Source organism: Gopherus flavomarginatus, chromosome 13 (genome assembly GCF_025201925.1).
Source record: "Gopherus flavomarginatus isolate rGopFla2 chromosome 13, rGopFla2.mat.asm, whole genome shotgun sequence".
NCBI lineage: Eukaryota > Metazoa > Chordata > Testudines > Testudinidae > Gopherus > Gopherus flavomarginatus.
The window spans coordinates 28,598,236-28,621,594 of NC_066629.1; the positions used below are offsets into that span (position 1 = coordinate 28,598,236).

The following is a 23,359-nucleotide window of genomic DNA, read 5'->3' on the forward strand; positions in this document are numbered from 1 at the left end:
TCTGTCTGTCTCTCTCCAACAAAGTATTCTGCAGAATAAAATACCGAGACTCCCCCCGCCCCCCTTTGTAAGGGATTTAAAATTGGAGGGGAAGTTCAAGTACGTTTAGTTAGTCCTTATCCCATCTGAAAACACAACTATTTCCACTTGGCAGGAGGAAAATGTGTCTAGTGTTAAGAATGTTTCTAATGTCCTTGTCAAACACAATTGGTTCTACTTAAAATGTGTTGGAAATTCTTGTCTCTTTATTTAATTTATTCCTAAGTAGTCAATATCTCAGGCGTCTCTAGATATGGATTTGCTAAATCATGAGCTAACCCATGCAGCCTCCCAGAACTGACTGTACACGTGACCTGCCGTCCTGCTGTGGCTGGTATTTGACAATATGGTGTTATCTAATTGGCTGATGGTGAAGAATTATAACGAGATGAGCCTAAAGTGTTAATAGGCTGAAGCCACTAAAAAATACTTTGAATATTTCTGTTAAATGTTTTTCTACCTCTGCCCTTTACTTCTTTTATTAGACTTTGAAGATGTGACTGAGTTTCTTGAGGAGGTCATAGAAGCCTTGACGATGGATGAGGAAGTACGGACATTTGGGGAGGTCATGGTTCCTGTGTTTGATATTCTGTTGGGTAGAATCAAAGACCTGGATCTTTGTCAGACCCTGCTGTACACTTATCTGGATATGCTCCTCTATTTCACCAGACAGAAAGATATAGCGCAGGTAAGTGTGTTTAGTGCTGGTGAGAAGTGCAGGTGTCCACTGGAAAAGTGCTACATAGGCAGCAGCAGAGCAAATTCCCTCTACACTGTCCCACTAATATGCCTCTGCCATTACCCAGAAAGACTACCTCTATGTAATAGAGTAATTCGCTTTCTGTGGCCCTTTGACACTTAGCCTTGCTGGTGAGCTTGCCAACAAGGAGAGAAATGGAGTAAGTCCACAGGCTGGTGGTCTGATGTAGATGTACCTTCCTGTGCAGTGGCTAATGGCTTTTGCTTTAGCTTTGTTACTAAATGACAGGTTGGATATGTGCAGGGCTCACATTCTGCTCTGGTGAATATGCACTGTCAGTGAAGTGTGTTGCTGAGACCCATGCCTTCCAGCTATAGGAAAGGGACTGTGTATTGGCTGCATGCAGCATCCTCCGTGATTCAAAAATTATGTATTTATCTTCATCCTCTATGAGAGATGAAATAATGAGAAAGAGAATGAAATAATTTGTTCCTACATTCCTTCTCTAACAAGTTACTCCTGCTGTTCTCTGACCACTCCCAAATCAACAGGTTCCCTTCATACTTTTATGAACAATAGCATGCACATCTTCTGTCTCTTTAGGTTTTTGTAGACTACATTCAACCAAAGGACCCCACCAATGGACAGATGTATCAGAAGACCCTGCTAGGAGTCATCTTGAGCATCTCCTGCTTGCTAAAGACCCCAGGCGTAGTGGAGAATCATGGATACTTTCTGAATCCATCCCGATCCAGTCCACAAGAGATCAAAGTGCAGGAGTCCAACATTCATCAGGTTGAGCTGAAGTGCATCAGTGCCACTTTCTAATACTGAACCACAGCGTGTGTTCCTAAGGAAAGGAAGCCTTGTAATGGGTTACAGCAAATGACTTGGGCTCAGAAGATCTGGGTTCTGTTCCAGGCTCTGCCACAGGGTGGCTGTATGTCCTTGACAAGTCACTCTATGTCTGTGTGCTGTGACGCTGTTTTCCCCACCTGGACAGTGAGGATAGCACAGACCTCACAGGGTGGTGGGAGGATAACTCCATGGATGTAGGTAGAATGCTTTGGATTGCTCAGATGGAAGGTGCTGCAGAAGTGCAAAATCTTAAAGAACTTTCTAGACATTAATAGATGAAGCATCACAAACCCTGGAAGATAGCTGTAATCCCTGTTCTTCAAGTGAGAAGACTCAAGCACAAAGGTTCCCCATAGAGAGCCTGGCAGATCCAGGAGCAGAACCCAGATCACCTGGCTCCCAGTCATGTGCCCTACCACAAGACCATCTTTCCATGCAGTGACCTATAAAGAAGTTCGGTTTTACTTTCCATTGAAACAATTCATTATATCTCTTAAAGTGTCCTCCTTGCTTTTTGCTGTTGGCTTCAGGGTTGCTCTGTTCATCACATGTCGTCTCTGACAGGAGAGACTGGTAAGGGGCATGGGAGCTACACCTAAACACCTATGGGTATGTCTGCACTCCAGCTGGGAGCATGCTTCCCAGCATGGAGTCGACAGACTCGCACTAACTCCCCTTGAGCTAGTGCACGAAAAACAGTTTTATGTGAACTCTCAACTCAGGCTAGCCACCTGAGCTCAGACTCAGGGGCAGGCAGGTTTGAACTTGGGCTGCTAGCCCGAGTCACTGCCCAGGCAGCAATGTCCACACTGCTATTTTTAGCATGCTAGCTAGAGCAGAGCTCCCATGCATCTGTCTAGCTGGGCTGAAAGGCAAGCTATCAGAGGCAGGATAGGAAGGCCCTAAGGGACTTTCCAGAAGATTAGGATGACTTGTGTACTCTCAGACCAACTTTGAAAAGTGCAAGTGAAATGAATCTTTTTCAAAAATGCCTTCAATGATGGATCAGTTTTTTATTTTATTTTTTGTAACAGTTTATGGCCCAGTTCCATGAGAAAATCTACCAGATGCTGAAGAACCTGTTACAGCTGTCTCCAGAGACCAAACACAGGATTCTGTCCTGGCTTGGAAACTGTCTCCATGCGAATGCAGGCCGTACCAAAATCTGGGCTAACCAGATGCCAGAGATCTTCTTCCAGATGTATGCCTCGGATGCCTTCTTTCTGAATCTAGGAGCTGCCCTCCTGAAACTGTGCCAGCCATTTTGTAAACCCAGATCTCCTAGGCTTCTCACCTTCGATCCCACCTACTGTGCCCTGAAAGAGCTGAATGAAGAGGAGAGGAGAAGTAAGAACGTGCATATGAAAGGTAGGTGTGCTAGACATGTTATACTCGCCTTGTGTTGCATTTGCTTCCATCTGGGCTCACAAGCACTTTATCTCCCCTACAACACTATACCTCGTGCCTCTCCAGGAGGAAAAGGAGGCAACAGATTAGATGGGTAGTGGGGAAGGAGTAAATAAGCTGCAAAAAGTTAAAATATCACCCACACCAAGTCAGGTCTTTCTGACTGTGCTGAAATCCCCTTCCCAGACCTAGCGGGGCAGTGTTAACTCACTGGTGCTTTTAATTTATTTAAGGCTTGGAAAAAGAAACATGTTTGATTCCAGCTGTGACTGAGAAGGAGCCAGAGTTTGCCCACAGCTACAATCTGGTGACCGAGAATTTAGTCCTGACACAATACACCCTCCATTTAGGATTTCACAGGTAACTCCTCTGCTAGCCTTGTAAGCCCAGGAAGCAGTGGTTATAAACAGCGTTGGTAACAGGGACGTGCCACACAAACCTTTATTTCTTATGGATATATTTTAAACCAGTGTGTGTGCAGGCTTGTGGGAGAGATTCTTTTGCCTAGGCTCAGGTAACATCTGGTGTTCTCAAATAACAGAAGAATGCTAAAATCATAAGGGAAATGTAAGGAGAAACTTACTCCGTTTCTCTCCTTGTGTGTTTTTAGTACCACTCTGTATCCATTTAATATTTAAAAAAAATATAAAAAAAATCACCAGCCAGAAATACTCTTGAACAAGGAGTGTCCTCACAATATCTCAGAGGTCCAGTACTGTTTTGCCTGTTTTTCTAACTGTGCTGATGACACCTGAGCTCCAGGCTATAGATAAAAATTCAGCCTGAGCTTTATTTCACCTATGCTCAAATAAAAGCTGACAAGCCGATTAACCAGGTGTTATCTTTGGGCCTACTGAAGAGTTGAACCCCTGGTTTGACTTTGATAATGTCTGGTTCATGGGCTTGTTAGCTTTCATTATCATTTTCATTTAGCTGCTGATCTTTCCCCAGAAAAGAAAAGGCCCATGTCTCCTGTCCGTACTGGAGAGTGTTGCTGTCTCAGGATACTTGTACTCTGTAGAATATTTGAACTGCCATAGTGAGTGGGTTTCGTTTTAAGCAGATTAGGAAGATAACTGGCTGCTCTTCTCAGGAAGTGGTCTGCTGGACACTAAAATGTACTGTTCCCTTAGCCTTCCACTGTGGATTGTTGCCGAGATACTGTGAGGTCACCAATGATGTAAGCATACTCACCTTCCATGTGGTTTATCATCTAAATATAGAAATAGCCAAAAATTATGCAAATGGATTTGTTGCTGGGAAACTGGAAATGTATGCAAGGAAACATCACCACATTACCTAGAAAATCTCTGACTTTGGTAATCTGAGGATTTACAACTGCATAGGCCAAGCTAGCCATCTGGTGCAGTTAGCACTGGTGGTTCACCAGATTTTGCATTCTGCAGACCAGTTTGTAAGAGAGCTCCTTTTTTGGAACTGCATCCTCCCAATATCTCGCTGTCTGATTCTGATAGTATTCCATTCGGCAGACCACCAGACTGTATTATTTGTGGGGGATAATTTGAGGACAGTGGATTAAAATAATGCTCACTCAGTTACATCCTTCTTTCTGCTTATTCAGATGGAATGGAGCAGTTTCTAAAGCTGGTACTGTGTCCTACTTTTTTCTGTCCTCTCAGCTGCTTCAGCCAGCTGCACAATGCCACTCAGTATTATACAAGCAGAGTAAAAGTGGGTGCACATTTATGAGCTATGTGGGCAATCTGTACCAAATCTATTTTCATCTAGTCTCTGGTATTCTCATTTTTGTTTTTTGGGCAGGTTGCATGATCAGATGGTAAAGATAAACCAAAGCCTTCACCGGCTGCAAGTAGCCTGGCGAGAGGCTCAACAAAGTTCCAGCCCTGCCACAGACAGTCTGCGGGAGCAGTTTGAACGCCTGATGACTGTCTATCTCTCCACCAAAACATCAGTGACTGAGCCACAGATGCTACAGAACTGCCTGAATTTGCAGGTGTCCATGGCAGTTCTCCTGGTCCAGCTGGCTATAGGAAACCAAGGGACTGAGCCTATAGACCTGACATTCCCTTTGCCAGAGGTGGAGCACAGTGCACTGGCTTACGTACCAGGTGAATGAGATTCATTAAGACAAACACACCTTTAAAGGCAGAGGGCCAAGCAACTTCTCACCTTAAAATTACTTTAGGATCCTTTTCATTTTACATTATGTATACAATATATAGCCTGACTCTTTTGGAGGTGCTGAGCACCTGCATTTTGCAGGAACTCAACACTTTGCAAAATCAGGGCTGTAGGACCTATCCAGAAAAAATGTGAAGTTCTGCCCCAAAATTTCAAGAGTGAAGAGGACAAAGTGATGAGCATCATAGAAATGACTGAGAGCATAAACTTGTGATTCTAAACAGATAGTGCAAGCTAAGCCAGGTTTGGGCTGGATGTGTGCTGGCATGGGAAATGTCCATGGAAGTTCTGAATTTTCCAGGAAGTGATGTTATATTGGTGATCCAGTAGATAGCGCTGTTCTGTGTCAGCTCAACCAACACCCCTGTTTGTTGACAGGGGTCTCTGCTGGTGGAAGTACTGTCTTTCAGATGAGACAAACTAAGGTCCTGGCCCCTTTTAAAAGTATCAGGCACTTTCTGTAGGAGCTGAAGTGCCCAATCCCAATGTCCTGCCAAATTCCGATTTAGGCAGAATGTAATTACTCATCTAACATTCCCCTGCAGTTTCAATTGGATATGGATCCTTCAGCTGTGGTTTACTATTATGTACTGCTAAACAGCAACCAAGTTTCACCCCAAAGGTGACTTGTCTCCATGGTGGGTGAACTGATCTCCATGTACAGTAAATTGTATCAGTTTGAGGATCCTTAAAATTGTATTTCTTTTTTTTTTTTTTTAAATACAAGTTGTTCCTGTTAGGTCTAGGGATACAGTTTTTACGGGCTGTGCTGGCATCCTCGCCAATTGCTTCATTTGTTCATTGGCATTAAACAACCATGTTAGTTTTAATCACCATTAGAAGCACTGGGAGGAAACATACAGGGAAGGATAGAAAAGAGTGCCTGAAGGAACTGCCTGAGGAGACACTAATACTTATGACTTCTATTCACAGAATTCTTCTCTGATAATTTGGGTGATTTCTTCATTTTCCTGCGGCGTTTTGCTGATGACATCTTGGAGACTTCTGCAGACTCTCTGGAGCATGTCTTTCACTTTGTTACTGTTTTCACGGGTGATGTAGAGAGGTAGATAAGTTTCCAGCCCTTTGTCCTTTTACATTTACTGCAAAGCATCCAGAGAGAAAAACAAATAAGTAAAAATCATAAGTGGTGTCTTGAGGTTTGATAAAAGCAGCAAAGAATCCTGTGGCACCTTATAGACTAACAGAGGTTTTGGAGCATGAGCTTTCGTGGGTGAATACCCACTTCCTCAGATGCATGTAAGGAAGTGGGTATTCACCCACGAAAGCTCATGCTCCAAAACCTCTGTTAGTCTATAAGGTGCCACAGGATTCTTTGCTGCTTTTACAGATCCAGACTAACACGGCTACCCTCTGATACTTGAGGTTTGATGTAAACGTTAATGACTCAGCTGATCTACTGGGATGATGGCCAAGAATTCTACTCACGAGAGGCATAATAAGCAAAGAACTTTACCCCAAAGCCCTTGTAAGGCACAAATGGGAGTTTAGCATTCAGTTACTTGTTAAGGCCAAATGAACTGTAATGTTGGGAGCCTATCTAGTTACAGCTGGTTGTTAGTGAACTTTGAGTAACGATGGAATGCCTGACACTTGCATTTATGTTAAATGTTGTTCCCCAATCTTCCCCATATGTCCCCTGAAGGAGGAAGCTGAAGTGCGTCTCCCAAAATTGTTTTCACAATCAGATGTTTTATATTTATGTCAAAAAAAGAAAGGGATTTTCATGGCATTTACAGTTGTAGGGAAGAGTGCTGGGCATCAGGAAGGGTAGTCTGGTTTATCACTGCTGCAGAAGCAAGTGAATGTGTGTACAATAGTGTGTTTTCATGTAACAGATGAGGTCAGCACATCTCGATCTATCTGAAAAGCACCTGAAAAATACTTCCTTTTATTGTTCTACTACTACCAGAATGCCTCAAACCCAGTAGAACTTGTGCTTTCTTTGAAGAATGGAGACTTTGTTTCATGTTTATGACTGATTTGGGAAGTTTCCTGTTTTATGCAATTGGATGTTTTGCTAATGATCAAAATAGGGGTTGTCTAGATGGTCTATTTTAGTTGTTTCTGAGACTTCTGTTGCCTCGGTGCTTGTTGCCTAAGCACTGAACAAAATTGTGAGCAGTTATTGATCTTTGTGGTAAGATATCATTGTGTACACTGTGTTCATGCTATTCATATTTGTGTGTGCATAATTATATTCATGGCAACAACAGGAGCAGGTAAACTCCAACTTCTCCCTGGGGTGCTATTTGCAACTGCCCAGCATGGGAGTTGGGAGACTTGGGGTCTGTTCTCACTTACTTCTTTCACTGACTCTGCAGTTTTGGACAGGTCACTAAACCCCTGTGCCCCACCTCTATAATGGGGACAATAATGCTTACCCACCCCAGCTAGATGCTCTCAGATATATTAGTAAGAGCACTCTGTAAGTTCAAAATGCTACTTCTGTTCTGTAAGTAGGAAACAGAGGCATTAGACAGGTTCAGCGCATAGCTGATATAACAGAATGTTTGCCATCAAAACACATGTGGGCTAGGGCAGAGGAGCTGGAACTGATGAGCAAGCATGAATGTGCAATAGTATGCATCACTGAGAGAGTGTTCTAGGAGAGATGAGGCCAAAAGCTCACTCCCTTTGTAACCCCTCTGTCCGGTTTAACCACTAGTGACTGAGAACGACCATGGCATGCTGTTAGGAATGCAAGTGGTAGGTCAGGTGCTTTCAGTTATGTCAGAAGTTTGGCTGCACGAGTGTAGTGATGTTAGCCAGCCCTTCCCCATGTGGATGGCCACAATCTTTGGGATTCTCTTTGGTCAGTCAAATTCCCCTTTTGCTCTAAACTGCCCTATTATATCGGTTTTTCTTTTCCAGGATGAAGAATCCTCACCTGCGAGCCAAGCTGGCAGAAGTGTTGGAAGCAGTGATGCCTCACTTAGATCAGGTCCAGAACCCACTTGTCTCCAGCATGTTCCATCGCGAGCGAGTGTTCTGCTCCTACCGCCATGCTGCCCATCTTGCAGAGGCACTCATCAAGGTCTTTGTGGATATTGAGTTTACAGGTAAACAGGGAAGGGGAGGGATTTGTCTCGTACCCTGAGAAGAATCTGTGGGAGGATGTCCGCAGGCTTTGACATGCCTTGTTCTATTGACAGTGGTGCACCAAACCTAATCTATTCAGGCTTGGTCAAATCCATTAGACCATATTAGACAGATGGCACTTTGGCAAAAATGCATCTATTTTGAATTGCTGATATGTTGCAGTTTTGCATGTATCAGGAAAATAGGTGCTCTGGAAAGCTACATTTCATGGTCTAATCAGGTCTATTAACGTACCTATCTAGCCGTGCCCACTAGGGGTTCTATCCTGCTCCCATTGAAGACAATAAAACTTACATTGATTTAAGCATGAACGTGCTCAGCTGAGGGGGAAACAGGCACATTTCCACACTCACAGACCTTCCATAGGTAGCTTTTCTCAGAGGCCCCCCCAGACACATTTGTATTCTTACTGCCCTACATCCCAGTCAGGATTCTCTTCTCCCTCTTGATCACCTCAATCCGAGAGGGAGAATCACTATGGAGCAAGGAGAGGTGCTCCCCTCTCCTCTCACAACTAGAGTCTAAGTATGCTTCCTTCACAGCATTTCTGGCCCCTGCTTCCTGGACCTGGGACTCTGCATTCGACTGGTCCTTGCACACTAATTTTATATGCTGACATTGTGCTCTAACATAATTATCGTTTATTCAGGGTCCTCCTCTCTAAGAGGTATCCAGCAGCTCAGCAGACTAAATCAGCACTGCTTGCCTTACATGCTTAGTGGTTAATCCAGCTCCTACTGAAGTCAGTGATAGCCTTGCTACTGACATGCATAGGAACAGGATTGATTCCTTTGTCTGGTGGGGGGGTGGCTGATGCTGAGTGCTTCAACTTGGTTGCTTCCTGTGAACTGACAGTCAGCACTTGTGCTATTACAAACCACTGCCAGGGAAGTGGTTTCAACAACACAAACACAGTGAACTCCCGAGATGCTGTTATTAACTGGTATGCTTGTTCCAAGGGAAAGTGGAGCAAAAGCGTTTGATGTACCAGTCACTTTTTAAAAGTTTCTTGCTTTCAAAGGCACTAGTGTTGGTCTCTTTCCTGTTTCTTTGAGGTAAAGAGGCCTCAAAATCAGGACAGTTTGTCTCCCCTGTTAACTTTAACAACTCCTTTAAAATAGTACAGGAACCTCTCGAATGTCAGAGTCCTGTCATCTTCCCCAGACTGGTTGATTTAGTTGGGTAAAACTCTCTAAGTGCATGTAAAGTCTGTATAAAATTAAGTCCCTGGGCTCTGTGAAGCTTATACAATGTTGGAGCTGCATAGTAAGAAAAGATAGCATTTAATTGGCTCTTGCTTCCTGACTTTGGCTGTGTTTCAGGAACCTGCTGTGAAAGTTATTCCTTGCTGAGCAGGGTGAACTGGGAAGTGAGCTTTTGAGTTTTCTCAAGGAGGTGAGCAAGTGTTGCTCTCCCCTGGCCTGATGCTATGTGTGAACTGTGGAGAGGTTAAAAATACAGTGCCGATTCTTGCTGAATGGACACGTCCTCTCCCTTTTGCTTTTCTTTAGGGGATCCCCATCAGTTTGAGCAGAAGTTTAACTACCGTCGACCCATGTATCCCATTCTCAGGTACATGTGGGGGACAGAGTCATACCGGCAAAGTATAAAGGTAAGCCAAGAGAAGCACGTCAGTAGTTTGTTTGGTTTGTACAATGCTGTATTAAGTGTTGAGTTATGTGTCCTTAAGTTTGAACTGTGATGGAGCATTAACGCATCATTTCTGTGTGTGATTTGTAGGGTCTGGCTGATTATGCCTCAGAAAACCTAGAGGCAATGAACCCTCCTCTCTTCCTACGTTTCCTTAACTTGCTCATGAACGATGCCATTTTCCTGTTGGATGAAGCCATACAGGTAGGGCATGGAAGGCGCTCTAGCTGTGGCACCAGAAGCAGGCACAGCTCCTGTATTTGAGATGGCTGGTTAAAATACCAGACCTATATCACAAGTGAAATTAGGCTCATCCTCGCTCCTAGCGATGTGTGTCTACATCAGATGCGTTTCAAGCAGTTTGGCAGAGTTCAGCTAGATTGACAGTCTGCTCAAGAGAACCCAGGAGATGGAGTAGTGAGAGGCGCTGGCAGGCATTGAAGGACATTGGCTGAACTGTGTTGGGACCTGGGACTAGAACCCCAGGGCTCCTGCAGAGCAATTGGTGTGGCTGGAGGGAGGGAGGAAGCCAAAACAAAAGAAGGTTTTTCAGGTCAGGACTGAAGTACATTGGCATAGTCGTGAGGACGTCTACCTGTTGCTTATCTGAGCTATAGCTGGCTCGTGTGAATCATCTTGCAGTTTGTGATTACCAAATCCCTGTGGCCTCCTTTGCAAATTCCTTGTTATCTTAACAGATGCTGCTGTTTCAAGACAGCCTTGTCCTTTGGGCTTACAAGGCATCAGACTCAGATGAACTTCTTTGTCCCCAGCGTGTGATTATTTTCTAACCACATCTTTTGGAGCTGCTTTTTGCTACTATAAAAAGGGCCCTTTGTTTGGAGAGCTCAGCTGTATGTCCTGTGATAGAAGTGTGGGCCTGGGGACTAGCAAATGAGCCAGGCAGCATAGATGTAACCCACCTGCTTGAATGATCGTAGGTTCTTCCGAATGTTGCTTGTGGTTTAAGTGAATGTTCTGTGTTTTTGTTTGTTAAACGTATGTGGCCGTGGGAGCCTTGTGTAAACGCAGAGAGAAGAGCTCCTGTCATTGACAGAGTTGGCTCACTGTGGGACTTACCGTTACCTGGAACTCTGCTGTGTGAGGTTCACTACATCACCGGGAATGCAAAGAGATCCACAGTTGTGAAGAAACTTAAAAGTTCTTCTTCGAGTGATTGCTCACATCCATTCCAGGTAGGTGTGCGCTCCGCGCGTGCACGTTCGTCGGAAACTTTTTACCCTAGCAACTCCAGTGGGCCGGCAGGTCGCCCCCTAGAGTGGCGCCGCCATGGCGCTCAATATATACCCCTGCCGGCCCACCCGCTCCTCAGTTCCTTCTTACCGCCGTGTCGGTCGTTGGAACTGTGGAGCGCGGCATAGCTGTCCTCCACGTCCCTAGCTCTCCTTGTTAACTACCGTTATTGTTACAGTTGTTAGTTAGATCGTTAAGTGTAGTTAGTTAAGTAATTAGGTGTAAATAGTATTGTAGATAGTTGTTCGCGGGTCTGGGCTGTAGCCCTTCCCGGCACCCGGCACCGGGCTCATGCCTGGTTCGCCGGGCTTTAAGCAGTGTGCGGCCTGTAAGAAGCCTATGCCTACCAGCGACCCCCACGATGCGTGTCTGAAGTGCCTGGGGGAATCGCACAGGTCGGACAAGTGCCGCATCTGCAAGGCTTTTAAGCCCAGGACAAAGAAGGAGAGAGACCAAAGACTCAGGACTCTCCTCATGGAGGCGGCACTTGACCCGGCAGCTTCACAGGCCGTGATCTTGGCGCCGGCACCGGATTGCACCGGCACCGGGAAGACTCCCCGGCACCGGGTGCAGAGGCGAGACCGTCAGCGTCTGCTACTCCAGCCAGGCAGACCCGATTGGAGCGCCCGGCATCGACATCGGCCGCGGCACCACCGGCACCGTCGACTCCGGGCCCGGTGGGTCCGTCGAGTCCGGTGCCGCCAAGCTCCCCCATAAGATCTGGGGTTGAGCTATTGGTCCCATCCACGCCGGAGACCTTCGCCTCGGCACGGGACCTTATCGCCCTAACTGAGTCTACTCAGCTGCCACCCCCGGTACCTCCGGTGCGGGTCGCATCTAGAGGCAAGCCCATGATGACGGCACCGTCTCGGGACTCACGCTCGCGATCCAGGTCCCGACGCCATGGTTGCTCGAGATCCCGCCGCCGCTCGCAGTCCCGGCACCGCTCCCCTCGGCGGTACCGGTCGCACTCGCGGCACCGATCGACCTCCAGACGGTCGCGGTCTGACTCCAGCCGTCGATACTGGCACCGTGACTCCAGGAGCCAGTCCCGCCATCACTCGCCGCGCCGGTCGACCTCCCGGCACCGAGCTGGTGGCAGGTCCCGGTCCCGGTCGACCTCCCGGCACCGTGCCGGTGGCAGGTCCCGATCCCGGCACCGAAGCAGCGGCCGGTACCGTTCCAGATCCCGGCACCGAGACAGAACCCGGTCCCGATCCCGGCACCGCTATGACTCCCGGTACCGATCCCCGGCACCGAGAAGATCTTCGGTGCCGACCCGTGCAGACCCTTACCAGCCGGGGTCGGCCCCGCCATGGCCTTCTAGGCAGCCGTCGGTGTCTTCTCAAGCAGACAGCGTGTATGCGCTGGGCACCGACAGGCAGGCGGCATTATTTCAAGACCCTCCGCAACAGGACCAAGGTCCGCAGCAGTGGGGGTTTTGGACCCCCTGGGCATACCATCAAGCCCAGGGCCCCCAACAGCTTCCTGCTAGGCCTGCAACGACGGAGCACAGGGTGCCGGAGGCTTCGTTGTCTCGCCCCCCTCCCTCCCCGGATGGAGAGGAAGGATCCAAGCAGCAAGACCCTGCTCTTGCTCCTGAGACAGAGGCGAGGGCTGAGGGAGACCCCCCACTGGACACTTTCTTGCCGGGGGTCTCCTCATCCTCCTCCCCTGATGAAGCGGTGGCTGGCACCTCTTCCAGTAGCCCTCCTCCGCTGGATCTCAGGGCGCACCAAGACCTCCTTAGGCGAGTAGCTCAGAATCTGAGCCTGCAAGCCGAGGAGGTCTCTGAGATCGAGGACCCTATCGTCACCATCCTCTCGTCTGATGCTCCCACCAGGGTCGCTCTACCTTTCATTAGGACGATCCAGGCCAACGCCAATACAATCTGGCAGTCACCGGCCTCCATCCCCCCTACAGCGAGGGGCGTCGAGAGGGAGTACATGGCCCCCTCCAAGGGCTATGAGTACCTCCACGTCCACCCGACACCGTGTTCCCTGGTGGTGCAGTCGGTGAACGAGAGGGAGCGTCATGGGCAGGAAGCTCCAGCCCCCAAATCCAAGGAGGCCAGACGTATGGACCTCCTTGGCCGCAAGGTCTACTCAGCTGGGGCCCTTCAGCTCAGGGTTTCAAACCAACAAGCCCTGCTCAGCAGATACGCTTTTAACTCGTGGGTGGCAGCGGACAAATTCAAAGAGCTGCTGCCACAGGAGGCCCGCCAAGAATTTGCGGCCATTCTGGACGAGGGCAAGAAGGTTGCACGAACCTCGTTGCAAGCTTCTTTGGACGCTGCAGACTCGGCTGCCCGCACCCTCGCCTCGGGGGTAACGATGCGCCGTATCTCCTGGCTTCAGGTCTCTGGCCTTCCACCGGAGCTCCAATATACCATCCAGGACCTCCCGTTCGAAGGCCAGGGCCTGTTTTCGGAAAAGACAGACCCCAGACTTAAGAGTCTCAAAGACAATCGGGTCATTATGCGCTCCCTCGGGATGCACACGCCGGGAACGCAGCGCAGACCCTTCCAGCCACAGCAGCAACAGCAGCGCAGGCCATACCCCCAGTTCTGCCAACGGCAGGACCTCAATAGGCGCCGTGGCAGGAATGGAAGGCGTAGGCATTCGGGGAACCGGGGGGGCAGAATCAAAGCTCCTCTAAGCCCCCGCCTGGACCCAAGCCTTCGTTTTGAAGGTGCGCCCGAGGGCGCAGTAACAGTTTTCCCCCACGGATCCTTCCCCCCCGTTTTCCAACCGCCTTTCGTTTTTCCTCCCGGCGTGGACCCAAATAACATCGGACTGCTGGGTCTTGCGCACGGTGTAGACGGGATACCGCCTGCAGTTTATATCGTTTCCTCCTTCCCGCCCCCCTTCCTCGTCCCTCTTCAGGGACCCCTCTCACGAGCAGTTCCTTCGACAGGAGGTACAGACGCTCCTCAACAAAGGAGCTATAGAGGCGGTTCCCGAAAACGAGAAAGGCAAGGGGTTTTATTCCCGCTACTTTCTGATCCCCAAGGCCAAGGGAGGCCTCAGGCCTATCCTCGACCTGCGAGAGCTCAACAAATACCTAGTGAAGTTGAAGTTCCGCATGGTATCCCTGGGGACCATTATCCCATCCCTGGATCCGGGAGACTGGTACGCCGCCCTCGACATGCAGGACGCTTATTTTCACATTGCCATTTGGCCGCACCACAGACGTTTCCTTCGATTCATGGTGGGCCGCCTTCACTATCAATTTGCAGTCCTCCCATTTGGCCTTTCTACGGCCCCGAGGGTATTTACAAAATGCATGGCAGTCGTTGTGGCACATCTCCGGCGCAGTCGTATCCACGTGTTCCCTTACCTGGACGATTGGTTAATTCGGGGCACGTCGGAGCTACAGGTTTGCAGCCACGTCCGCAAGATCACCGGCCTGTTTGCTACCTTGGGCCTCATGATCAATATAGACAAATCCACCCTGCTCCCCACGCAGAGGGTGGAGTTCATCAGGGCCGTCCTGGACTCCACCGTGGCCAGGGCTCTTCTGCCGTTACCGAGGTTCCAGGCATTGTCGGCGATCGTTCAGCGATTGCGGGCAGCCCCCTTGACATCAATACGGACATGTCTAACCCTGTTAGGCCACATGGCAGCATGCACGTTTGTGACCGGTTATGCTCGGCTCCGCATGAGGCCCCTCCAGTTGTGGCTCATCGCACATTACCGGCCGGCAAGGCAACCACTAGACATGCTGATCACAATCCCCCAGGGGGTGTTAGATTCTCTCAGCTGGTGGCTAGACCAGTCCGTAGTGTGTGCGGGGCTCCCTTTCCACCCACCTCAGCCTTCGGTGTCCCTAACAACGGATGCCTCAGATCTCGGCTGGGGGGGCCCACCTGGGAACCCTGAGAACACAGGGCCTGTGGTCCCCGCAGGAGGTGAAGCTGCACATCAACATGCGGGAGTTGAGAGCGGTCCGCCTTGCTTGTCAAACGTTCTGTCACCAGCTTCGAGGTCGTTGTGTCGCGGTGTTTACCGACAACACGACGACCATGTACTATATCAACAAGCAGAGCGGCACCAGATCCTCTCCCCTATGTCACGAGGCGATGCGACTATGGGACTTTTGTGTAGCCCACTCCATTCACCTCACGGCTTCCTTCCTCCCCGGAGTACTGAACACGCTGGTGGATCGCCTGAGCAGATCCTTCCTGTCACACGAGTGGTCCCTTCGCCCGGACGTCGCCCTCGCAATTTTCCAGAGGTGGGGTTATCCCCGTGTGGACCTCTTCGCGTCCGGGGGGAACAAGAAGTGCCAGGCGTTCTGCTCCTTTCAGGGCAGGGAGCCCGGGTCTATAGCGGATGCCTTCCTTATTCCGTGGACGACCCACTTGTACTACGCTTTTCCCCCGTTCCCACTGGTCCACAGGGTCCTTCTGAAGGTGCGCAGGGACAGGGCTCGCGTGATCATGGTAGCCCCGGCGTGGCCCAGGCAACATTGGTACCCCATGCTGCTGGACCTGGCCATAGCCGACCCAGTTCCCCTGCCCCTTCACTCGGACCTGATTACCCAGGAACACGGGTCTCTCTGTCACCCGGACCTGCAGTCGCTGCACCTAGCGGCGTGGCTCCTGCGTGGCTGACCGGTTCTGAACTGCGCTGCTCCACCCCGGTACGGGAGGTACTTCTGGGCAGCAGGAAGCCTTCCACTAGAGCGACATACTCGGCCAAGTGGAAGCGTTTCTCCTGTTGGTGCGTGGAGAAAGGTCTCCGCCCTATGGAAGTTTCGGTGGCCAATATCTTAGACTATGTTTGGTCCCTCAAACAACAGGGCCTGGCGATATCGTCCTTGCGGGTCCACCTGGCAGCTATCTCCACCTTTCACCCGGGTGGGGATGGCCGCTCCGTTTTTTCCCACCCGACGGTGACTAGATTCCTGAAGGGGCTGGAACGTTTATACCCTAACGTCCGTCTCCCTGCCCCAACCTGGGATCTTAACCTGGTGTTATCTCGGCTCATGGGGCCCCCCTTTGAGCCGTTAGCTACTTGCTCCCTACTCTATCTCTCTTGGAAGACTGCTTTTCTAGTAGCTATCACCTCAGCTAGGCGGGTGTCGGAACTCCGGGCTCTCGTGGTAGACCCCCCGTATACAGTCTTCCACAAAGATAAGGTGCAGCTGAGGCCACACCCTGCCTTTCTCCCCAAGGTTGTCTCGACCTTCCACATCAACCAAGAGATATTCCTCCCGGTTTTTTTCCCGAAACCTCACTCTTCAGGCAGGGAGCAACAGCTCCACTCGCTTGACGTCCGTAGGGCTCTCGCGTTCTATGTGGAGAGGACCAAACCGTTCCGCAAATCCCCCCAACTTTTCGTGGCGGTAGCGGACCGCATGAAGGGGCTTCCTATCTCCTCGCAGAGGTTATCCTCTTGGGTAACGTCCTGTATCAGGACCTGCTATGAGCTGGCCCATGTTCCTACGGGCCGTGTGACTGCGCATTCTACCAGGGCGCAGGCGTCGTCGCTGGCTTTCCTCGCCCGTGTGCCCATCCAGGAAATCTGTCGGGCAGCGACCTGGTCATCGGTCCACACCTTCGCTTCCCACTACGCCCTGGTCCAGCAGTCAAGAGAGGATGCGGCCTTCGGATCTGCAGTGCTCCATGCCGCGACTTCTCACTGCGACCCCACCGCCTAGGTATGGCTTGGGATTCACCTACCTGGAATGGATGTGAGCAATCACTCAAAGAAGAAAAGACGGTTACTCACCTTTGTAACTGTTGTTCTTCGAGATGTGTTGCTCACATCCATTCCACACCCGCCCTCCTTCCCCACTGTCGGAGTAGCCGGCAAGAAGGAACCGAGGAGTGGGTGGGCCGGCAGGGATATATATTGGGCGCCATGGCGGCGCCACTCTAGGGGGCGACCTGCCGGCCCACTGGAGTTGCTAGGGTAAAAAGTTTCCGACGAACGTGCACGCGCGGCGCGCACACCTACCTGGAATGGATGTGAGCAACACATCTCGAAGAACAACAGTTACAAAGGTGAGTAACCGTCTTTTACTTCAGTGTTATGGTTGAATGTTACTTAACCCCAAGAAATGGAATCCTTAATTAATCTGCTGCACTCTTTGCTCAGTCCTCCTCCACCCACCTACCAACCAGTTTTTCTCTCCTCGTTTCCCTGATCATTTTTGAGGCCCCGTGTAATTGTTGCTGATCTCTTCTTTAGCCACAGTGAACTAAACTCTCTTTGGAATCGATCAGTCAGCGCTTCTGCTGGTAGTAGGAAGCTCGTGAGAACTTGTGCTGACATGGCGGAGGAGAGGCCCAGTCTGTAAATTGGGTTCTGTTGTGCCTGGCACCCAGAACTTCAACTGATACTCTGGGTTAATTTATTTCCTTTCTTGGTTTTGGTTTATTTGTGTAATTGGTGCTGTTGACAAATACCTAATTGAAAGTACTTAGACTTAAATCCTCTGTTTATCTACAAGCCACACTGATCACAGGCTGCAGCAGTTAAGACTTCCCCAAAACTGCTCTGTCAAGGGACTTCAGCCTACCCTGAGGGAAAGAGAGGAGTGCCTCCGTGGTCCAGTTCAACCCAGGCCCTCTTTCCTGAGGTTGCTAATTTTGTAGTTATGTTTCTCTGATGTGCACATCTGCCTTCTATGAGACTTCCCGAGACCTACTGACCTCGTGGAATGATTTCCCATCTGAGTGGCGATGAAAGCATTCCAAGCTTGCCAGGTTTACTAAGTAGACCATTGTCACTTCCTCTGCTTTATTTTTACAGTACCTCAGTAAAATAAAAGTTCAGCAGATAGAGAAGGACCGTGGTGAGTGGGACAACCTGTCCCAGGAGGCTCGTCGGGAGAAGGAGTCCAGTCTGCAAATGTTTGGTCAGCTGGCTCGCTTCCACAACATCATGTCCAATGAAACCATCGGAACCCTGGCCTTTCTGACCTCGGGTATGGACGGCAAATCCTGCTGGCTGGAAATTGGAGAGTGGCAGTGGTTGGGAGAGCTTTCCTGGTTTTAGGGGTTGATGCAGAAGGGTTGATTTATTTTGATGCTCAGAGAGCTGTTGGCTTCTGTTGCAGAGATTAAATCCCTGTTTGTGCACCCTTTCCTTGCTGAGCGCATCATCTCCATGCTGAACTACTTCCTGCAGCACCTGGTTGGTCCTAAAATGGGAGCGTTAAAAGTCAAGGATTTCAGCGAGTTTGACTTCAAACCTCAGCAGCTTGTTTCTGACATCTGCAACATCTACTTAAACCTTGGGTATGTGAGGGTGTGAGAAGCTGCAGTGGGGCAGCAGTCCTGGAGAAATAGGACCCCACTACACAATGGATTCATGTTGCTGGGGTGGCAAAGAAAAATCATTTGTGGTATTTATCTGGTATTATTTATCCTGGTAACTCCATTAGCGGGATACTGCTGAGGGCCAATTCTATCCTGAGTTAATTGCAGTCAGCATAAATCCAACCAGAAATAATTATTTTGGGTTCTGAAACTTGTTTTTAAACAACCGCCCCTCATCTGAGCAAATAAATCTTTAAGACTTTAAAGAGGGACTCCGAATAATAGAGAGTCTGTATATTAAGTATAGCAGACTTCTCTCTAGGAAATCTGGCCAATATAATGCCATTTCATGTGATATATGTAGTTCTGTTTACACTGGGAGCTGAACTCTGCTGGCTGTAATCATGTTTAAACATGGTGGTGGTTAGCAGAGTTGTCTCACAGTCCCCTGGCCAGTGTGTCGTGTGGTGATTTTTGTATGTTGTGATTTATTTATTTATTCATTTTGTCTTTTTTTGAAAATAATGGTAGTCAAGCTATGCTATACACTGGCTCCTTGTCCCTGGTAGGATATAACACATTTTATAATAGTGTTTTAAAACACACCCTCACCCCCAAACCATCCACACTAGCCAGAGGAAACACCTACACCCCTGGCAGCAGTAGCAGAGTCTTTAAATATGGTTGTAGCTAGTGTAAAGCCTATCCCAGTGTGGAGACTAGCTAGAAGAAATGACTTAGCTGTTACAGTTGTTGTTCTTTCACTTTGCCATCTCCTGTATATGTTTACTGAAGCAATTCAGCTGTTATAATAATAATAATTGTAGATATACCTATCTCGTAGAACTGGAAAGGACCTTGAAAGGTCATCGAGTCCAGCCCTCTGCCTTCATTGGCAGGGCCAAGTACTGATTTTTGCCCCAGATCCTTAGGTGACCCTATCTCAAGGACTGAACTCACAACCCTGGGTTTAGCAGGCCAATGCTCAAACCACTGAGCTATCCCTCCCCCTGTTGTGACTGCAGCCTAGCAAATCACTCCCCTTTTCACAAATGTCAACTCTTACATTCTCTTTCTTTTTGCAATTGGGGTTCAGCGATGAAGAGAATTTCTGTGCCACGGTGCCCAAGGATGGGCGCTCCTATTCGCCGACTCTGTTTGCTCAGACAGTCAGAGTCCTAAAGAAAATCAATAAGCCTGGCAACATGATAGTGGCTTTCAGTAACCTGGCTGAGCGGATCAAGGTGAGAGGAGTAAGAGAGGAGGAGGACAGTGTTGGTGATTTCATCCCTTTATCGATAGTCCCTCTAAGCAGAGTTCTCTATTAATATTTTACTATGAAAGTTCTTGAATGTGCCCCTCACCTCCTTATCTGATTTATCTCTCTCCTTCTCCCCTTGCCTTCAATTGTGATTCCCCCCAGCACCCACTCACATTCTTCAGTCTCACTCTGGCTCCCTGTCCCAGTATACCTCCCAGGGCTCCTCATCCATTCACAGTGTCGTTCTGTCCCGGGATTCCATTTTGCAGTTTCTTTGCCCTGGTAGTCCCACTTCTCCCCACTGCTGTGCATCCTGGCTTCTTGTCAGATTCATCTCCTGTTTTCCCCCATCCATTGGTTTCCAGTCCTCTTGGTCAGCCAGTCCCAGTCTCCTCCCACACCCTGACTCCCAGCTTCCCTCTCCCCTCCAGTCTGTCTCCCCATCCTCCTTGTGTCAGTCTGCTTCCCCCACCTCTACAGGGTCTATCTCTTGTCCCCCTTTGCATTCAGACTAGGCAGCTTCCTCTTGCTCACTGCCTGGGCAGCAGCAGCAGGGTCATTGAGGCTATTTGGACACAGGGATAAAAGGCACATGTCTGGCTGGGGTCAGCTGACTTAGGCTCGCAGACCTGAAAAATCATTGTGCAGACGTTTGGGCTTGGGCTGGAGCCCAGGTTCTGGCGGGGCTGCCCAGAGGATTCAGGGGGCCCGGGGCAAAGCAATTTCAGGGGCCTCTTCCATTAAAAAAAAAAAAAAGTTGCAATACTATACAATACTATATTCTTGTGGGGGCCTCTGTGGGGCCTGGGGCAAACTGCCCTACTTCCCCCCCCCCCTCTGGGCGGCCCCAGGGTTCTGGGACCCAGTGAGCGGGAGGATTCCAGAGTTTGGGCTCCAGTCTGAGCCTCAACATCTACACAGCAATTTTTAGCCCCATAGCCTGAGCCAGCTGACCTTGGCCATCCATGCTGTGGGTCTTTTATTTCTGTGCAGATGTAGCCTGTGTACACAGGAGAGACAGACTCTCTCCTCTTCCTTCCCATGCCCAAACCTTGCACAGCCCACAGCAGCTTAGAGCCACAGTTTTGAGCAAATTCCTGATCAGACCCAGGCTATAGCATGCCCAGTGCAGACAGAATATTCTGGGAATTTAGTTGCTAATATCTAAGACGTCTCTAATGAGCATATATAAACTGTAGTTTTTTCCCAAGGCCGAATGTGAGCAGGTTCTCACCAGGATGGCAAAAGGCACCTCCCTGATACACAGGCCAGCCCCTTGCCAAATTTCAAGTCCCCTCTCCAAAGTGTGGTTGTGCTTGAGCTTTTAAAAGAAACGTTTGCTGGAATATTTTAACATGGGCATAACAACTTATTTTCCTAGCTTCATTCTTGAAGATGGCTGAGCTATTTTGGCTGAAATTCTCCAAAATAAATTAAGCCTGAGGCAGACACCTGCCATGTAAAATTTCAGCCCAAACCGTTCAAGATTGGCCAAGTTATAAGCAATGAAAACAGGGTCTTACTATGTGAAGTGCTGGGCAACTTGAGCAATAGGTTAAAAATACCATCCCTGCTTGTAATATGTGCACCTAGCTTTGTAAACATGCATGGTGCTTTACAAACCAATACAAGGTGATACCTGATGCAAAGAGGTTAGTCTACCTAGACAAGACTGAATGCTGTTACAGCTTCTGGAAATCCCCTCAGAGCTAGGCACTCTCAGCTTCAGCACAGGTGTTGATGAAAAGTTACAACCATGATGCTGCGCAGTAGTGATAGCCATGCTCTTCCAACCGTGATGCGGGTCAGTAGCGATAGCTATGCTCCTCCTAAAAGCTTCCACCCCCAATTTTGCTCTAAAAGGTTTCTCTCCAGCCAAGGGAAAGCTGGCAATTCCTGTCTTCCAATAGATAGTTATATTCTTGATGCTTTTGCTGTGTCTGAAACTGAAACCAGGAACTGATTTACATTCTGGTGATACTTTAATTTGCATAGTTACAGTTGTTAAAGAACCATTAGACTTCAGGAGTTTGCAGAAGCAAAGCTGCGTGCCCAGTGTTTATTTGCATGCCATACCTGTGATATATTTTCTGGGTTCCTACAGTTTCTTAGCCATGCTGATATCTGAGCTCTGGAACCAAACCAAAAGGTTTGGTAGAGCATCCAGTTACATGCATGGACACATTCTGCCAGGTACTTTGCAAGTGAGAAGAAGTGCCTGACTTTATGCATAGTTAGGCTCCACCCCTTTGTGAATATGCGAACTTGAGCTGCTTGACAAAGCTTCACAAAACCTAGTGTTAATAGCTGTGCATGTATCTACCAGTCTCTTGCAGACCGACAGCAGCAGGAAGAGGAGACCTATGCAGATGCATGTGATGAATTCCTTGATCCTATCATGAGCACTTTAATGTCTGACCCTGTGATGCTGCCATCTTCCCGAGTCACCGTGGATAGGTCAACTATAGCCAGGCATCTCCTCAGGTATTAATTGTGTCTGAGTGAAGAGTTAGTGATTCACTAAGGGTTTGGTGGGGAGGGGTTAGTGTTTTTGCTCTCAGAGATTCAGGCAAGACAGAGTGGACATTCCCATGCATGCAGACAGTCATTCTTTCCAAATTGCTCCAGAGTCTAGGATCTTAGCGTTGTTAGGTTTGGAACTGACTGTAATCCATCCGTCTCTCTAAAGTGCTAACCATTTATCTAGCTGTGTGCAGTTTGTGTGCCCTGGACTCTGTGGAATTCAGCTTTCTGAAACTTGCAAGTTGCATCCATGTGCAAATTTGCACAGACCAGATTGTTTCTTGTGTTTTTAATGGAATAAAGCATATGAGAGATGCTCAGACCTACAAATTGAAGGGAGTGGGGTGGGGAGATTATTAAGACTTTTTTTTTTTTATTTAAAGGTGATTTCAATATTGGGAAAACTGCAGGTGTTTCTTCATCCTGGTTTATTCAAAAGTCAGTGAATAGGTTTGACAGTTTAGTGAGTACAGATAAAATCCAGAAATGTCTTCCCATAAAGCATGAGTATAGGAGATTGCTTTTTTCATCCAAATAGTAGCACATTTCAGTCTGTCTCTAAGTAATCGTCTTCTATGTGTTAAGAGTCAGAGGTTTGCTAATGGATCTGGGTTGTGGTTTAAGTTCTCTCTAAAGTGCTGTTGTATAATCTGGTACTCAAGCTTATTGTGAACCTGTTCTGCTTTCCTTGAAATTTTAGCCTCAAATGTACCACAGAGAATGGTGTGAGTGATGGTGTCATTTCAGAAGTGTCAGTCTTCTGGGGGATTTTTGGGTGAAGCCTAATGATTACACCTAGTCAGGGGTGGCTCCAGCCACCAGCACAGCAAGTGCGTGCCTAGGGCGGCAAGTCACGGCGGGGGCAGCCTGCTGGTCGCTGTGAGGACAGTAGTCAGGCCGCCTCTGGCAGTGTTTCTGAGGGAGATCCACTGGTCTCATGGTTTCAGTGGCGGGTACGCTGAAGGCGCAGGCCCGGCAGACGTCTTGCAGAACCGCAGCCAAATCCACTTGAGTGGGGTGGACCTCCTGCAGAACCGCTGCCTAATCTGCTTGAGCGGGGCGGACCTCCCGCAGAAACGCCACCAAAGGCTTCCTTACTGCCGTGCTTGGG

At 48.8% G+C, this 23,359-nt stretch overlaps 1 protein-coding gene across 6 annotated transcripts in view; it reads left to right on the forward strand.

Annotated features, from left to right (window-relative positions):
• The window catches only part of UBE4A (ubiquitination factor E4A), a 35,052-nt gene that overhangs the window by 10,235 nt on the left and 1,458 nt on the right, over window positions 1-23,359 (forward strand). For all 6 annotated transcript variants that reach the window (XM_050922162.1, XM_050922160.1, XM_050922165.1 and 3 more), the window contains 13 exons: window positions 525-727; window positions 1,343-1,534; window positions 2,632-2,965; window positions 3,238-3,364; window positions 4,787-5,094; window positions 6,101-6,233; window positions 8,063-8,250; window positions 9,802-9,902; window positions 10,031-10,144; window positions 17,956-18,130; window positions 18,263-18,443; window positions 19,561-19,708; window positions 22,052-22,209. In XM_050922162.1, the coding sequence (XP_050778119.1) occupies window positions 525-727; window positions 1,343-1,534; window positions 2,632-2,965; window positions 3,238-3,364; window positions 4,787-5,094; window positions 6,101-6,233; window positions 8,063-8,250; window positions 9,802-9,902; window positions 10,031-10,144; window positions 17,956-18,130; window positions 18,263-18,443; window positions 19,561-19,708; window positions 22,052-22,209 (2,362 nt within the window). The remainder of the gene's footprint in view (window positions 1-524; window positions 728-1,342; window positions 1,535-2,631; window positions 2,966-3,237; window positions 3,365-4,786; window positions 5,095-6,100; window positions 6,234-8,062; window positions 8,251-9,801; window positions 9,903-10,030; window positions 10,145-17,955; window positions 18,131-18,262; window positions 18,444-19,560; window positions 19,709-22,051; window positions 22,210-23,359) is intronic.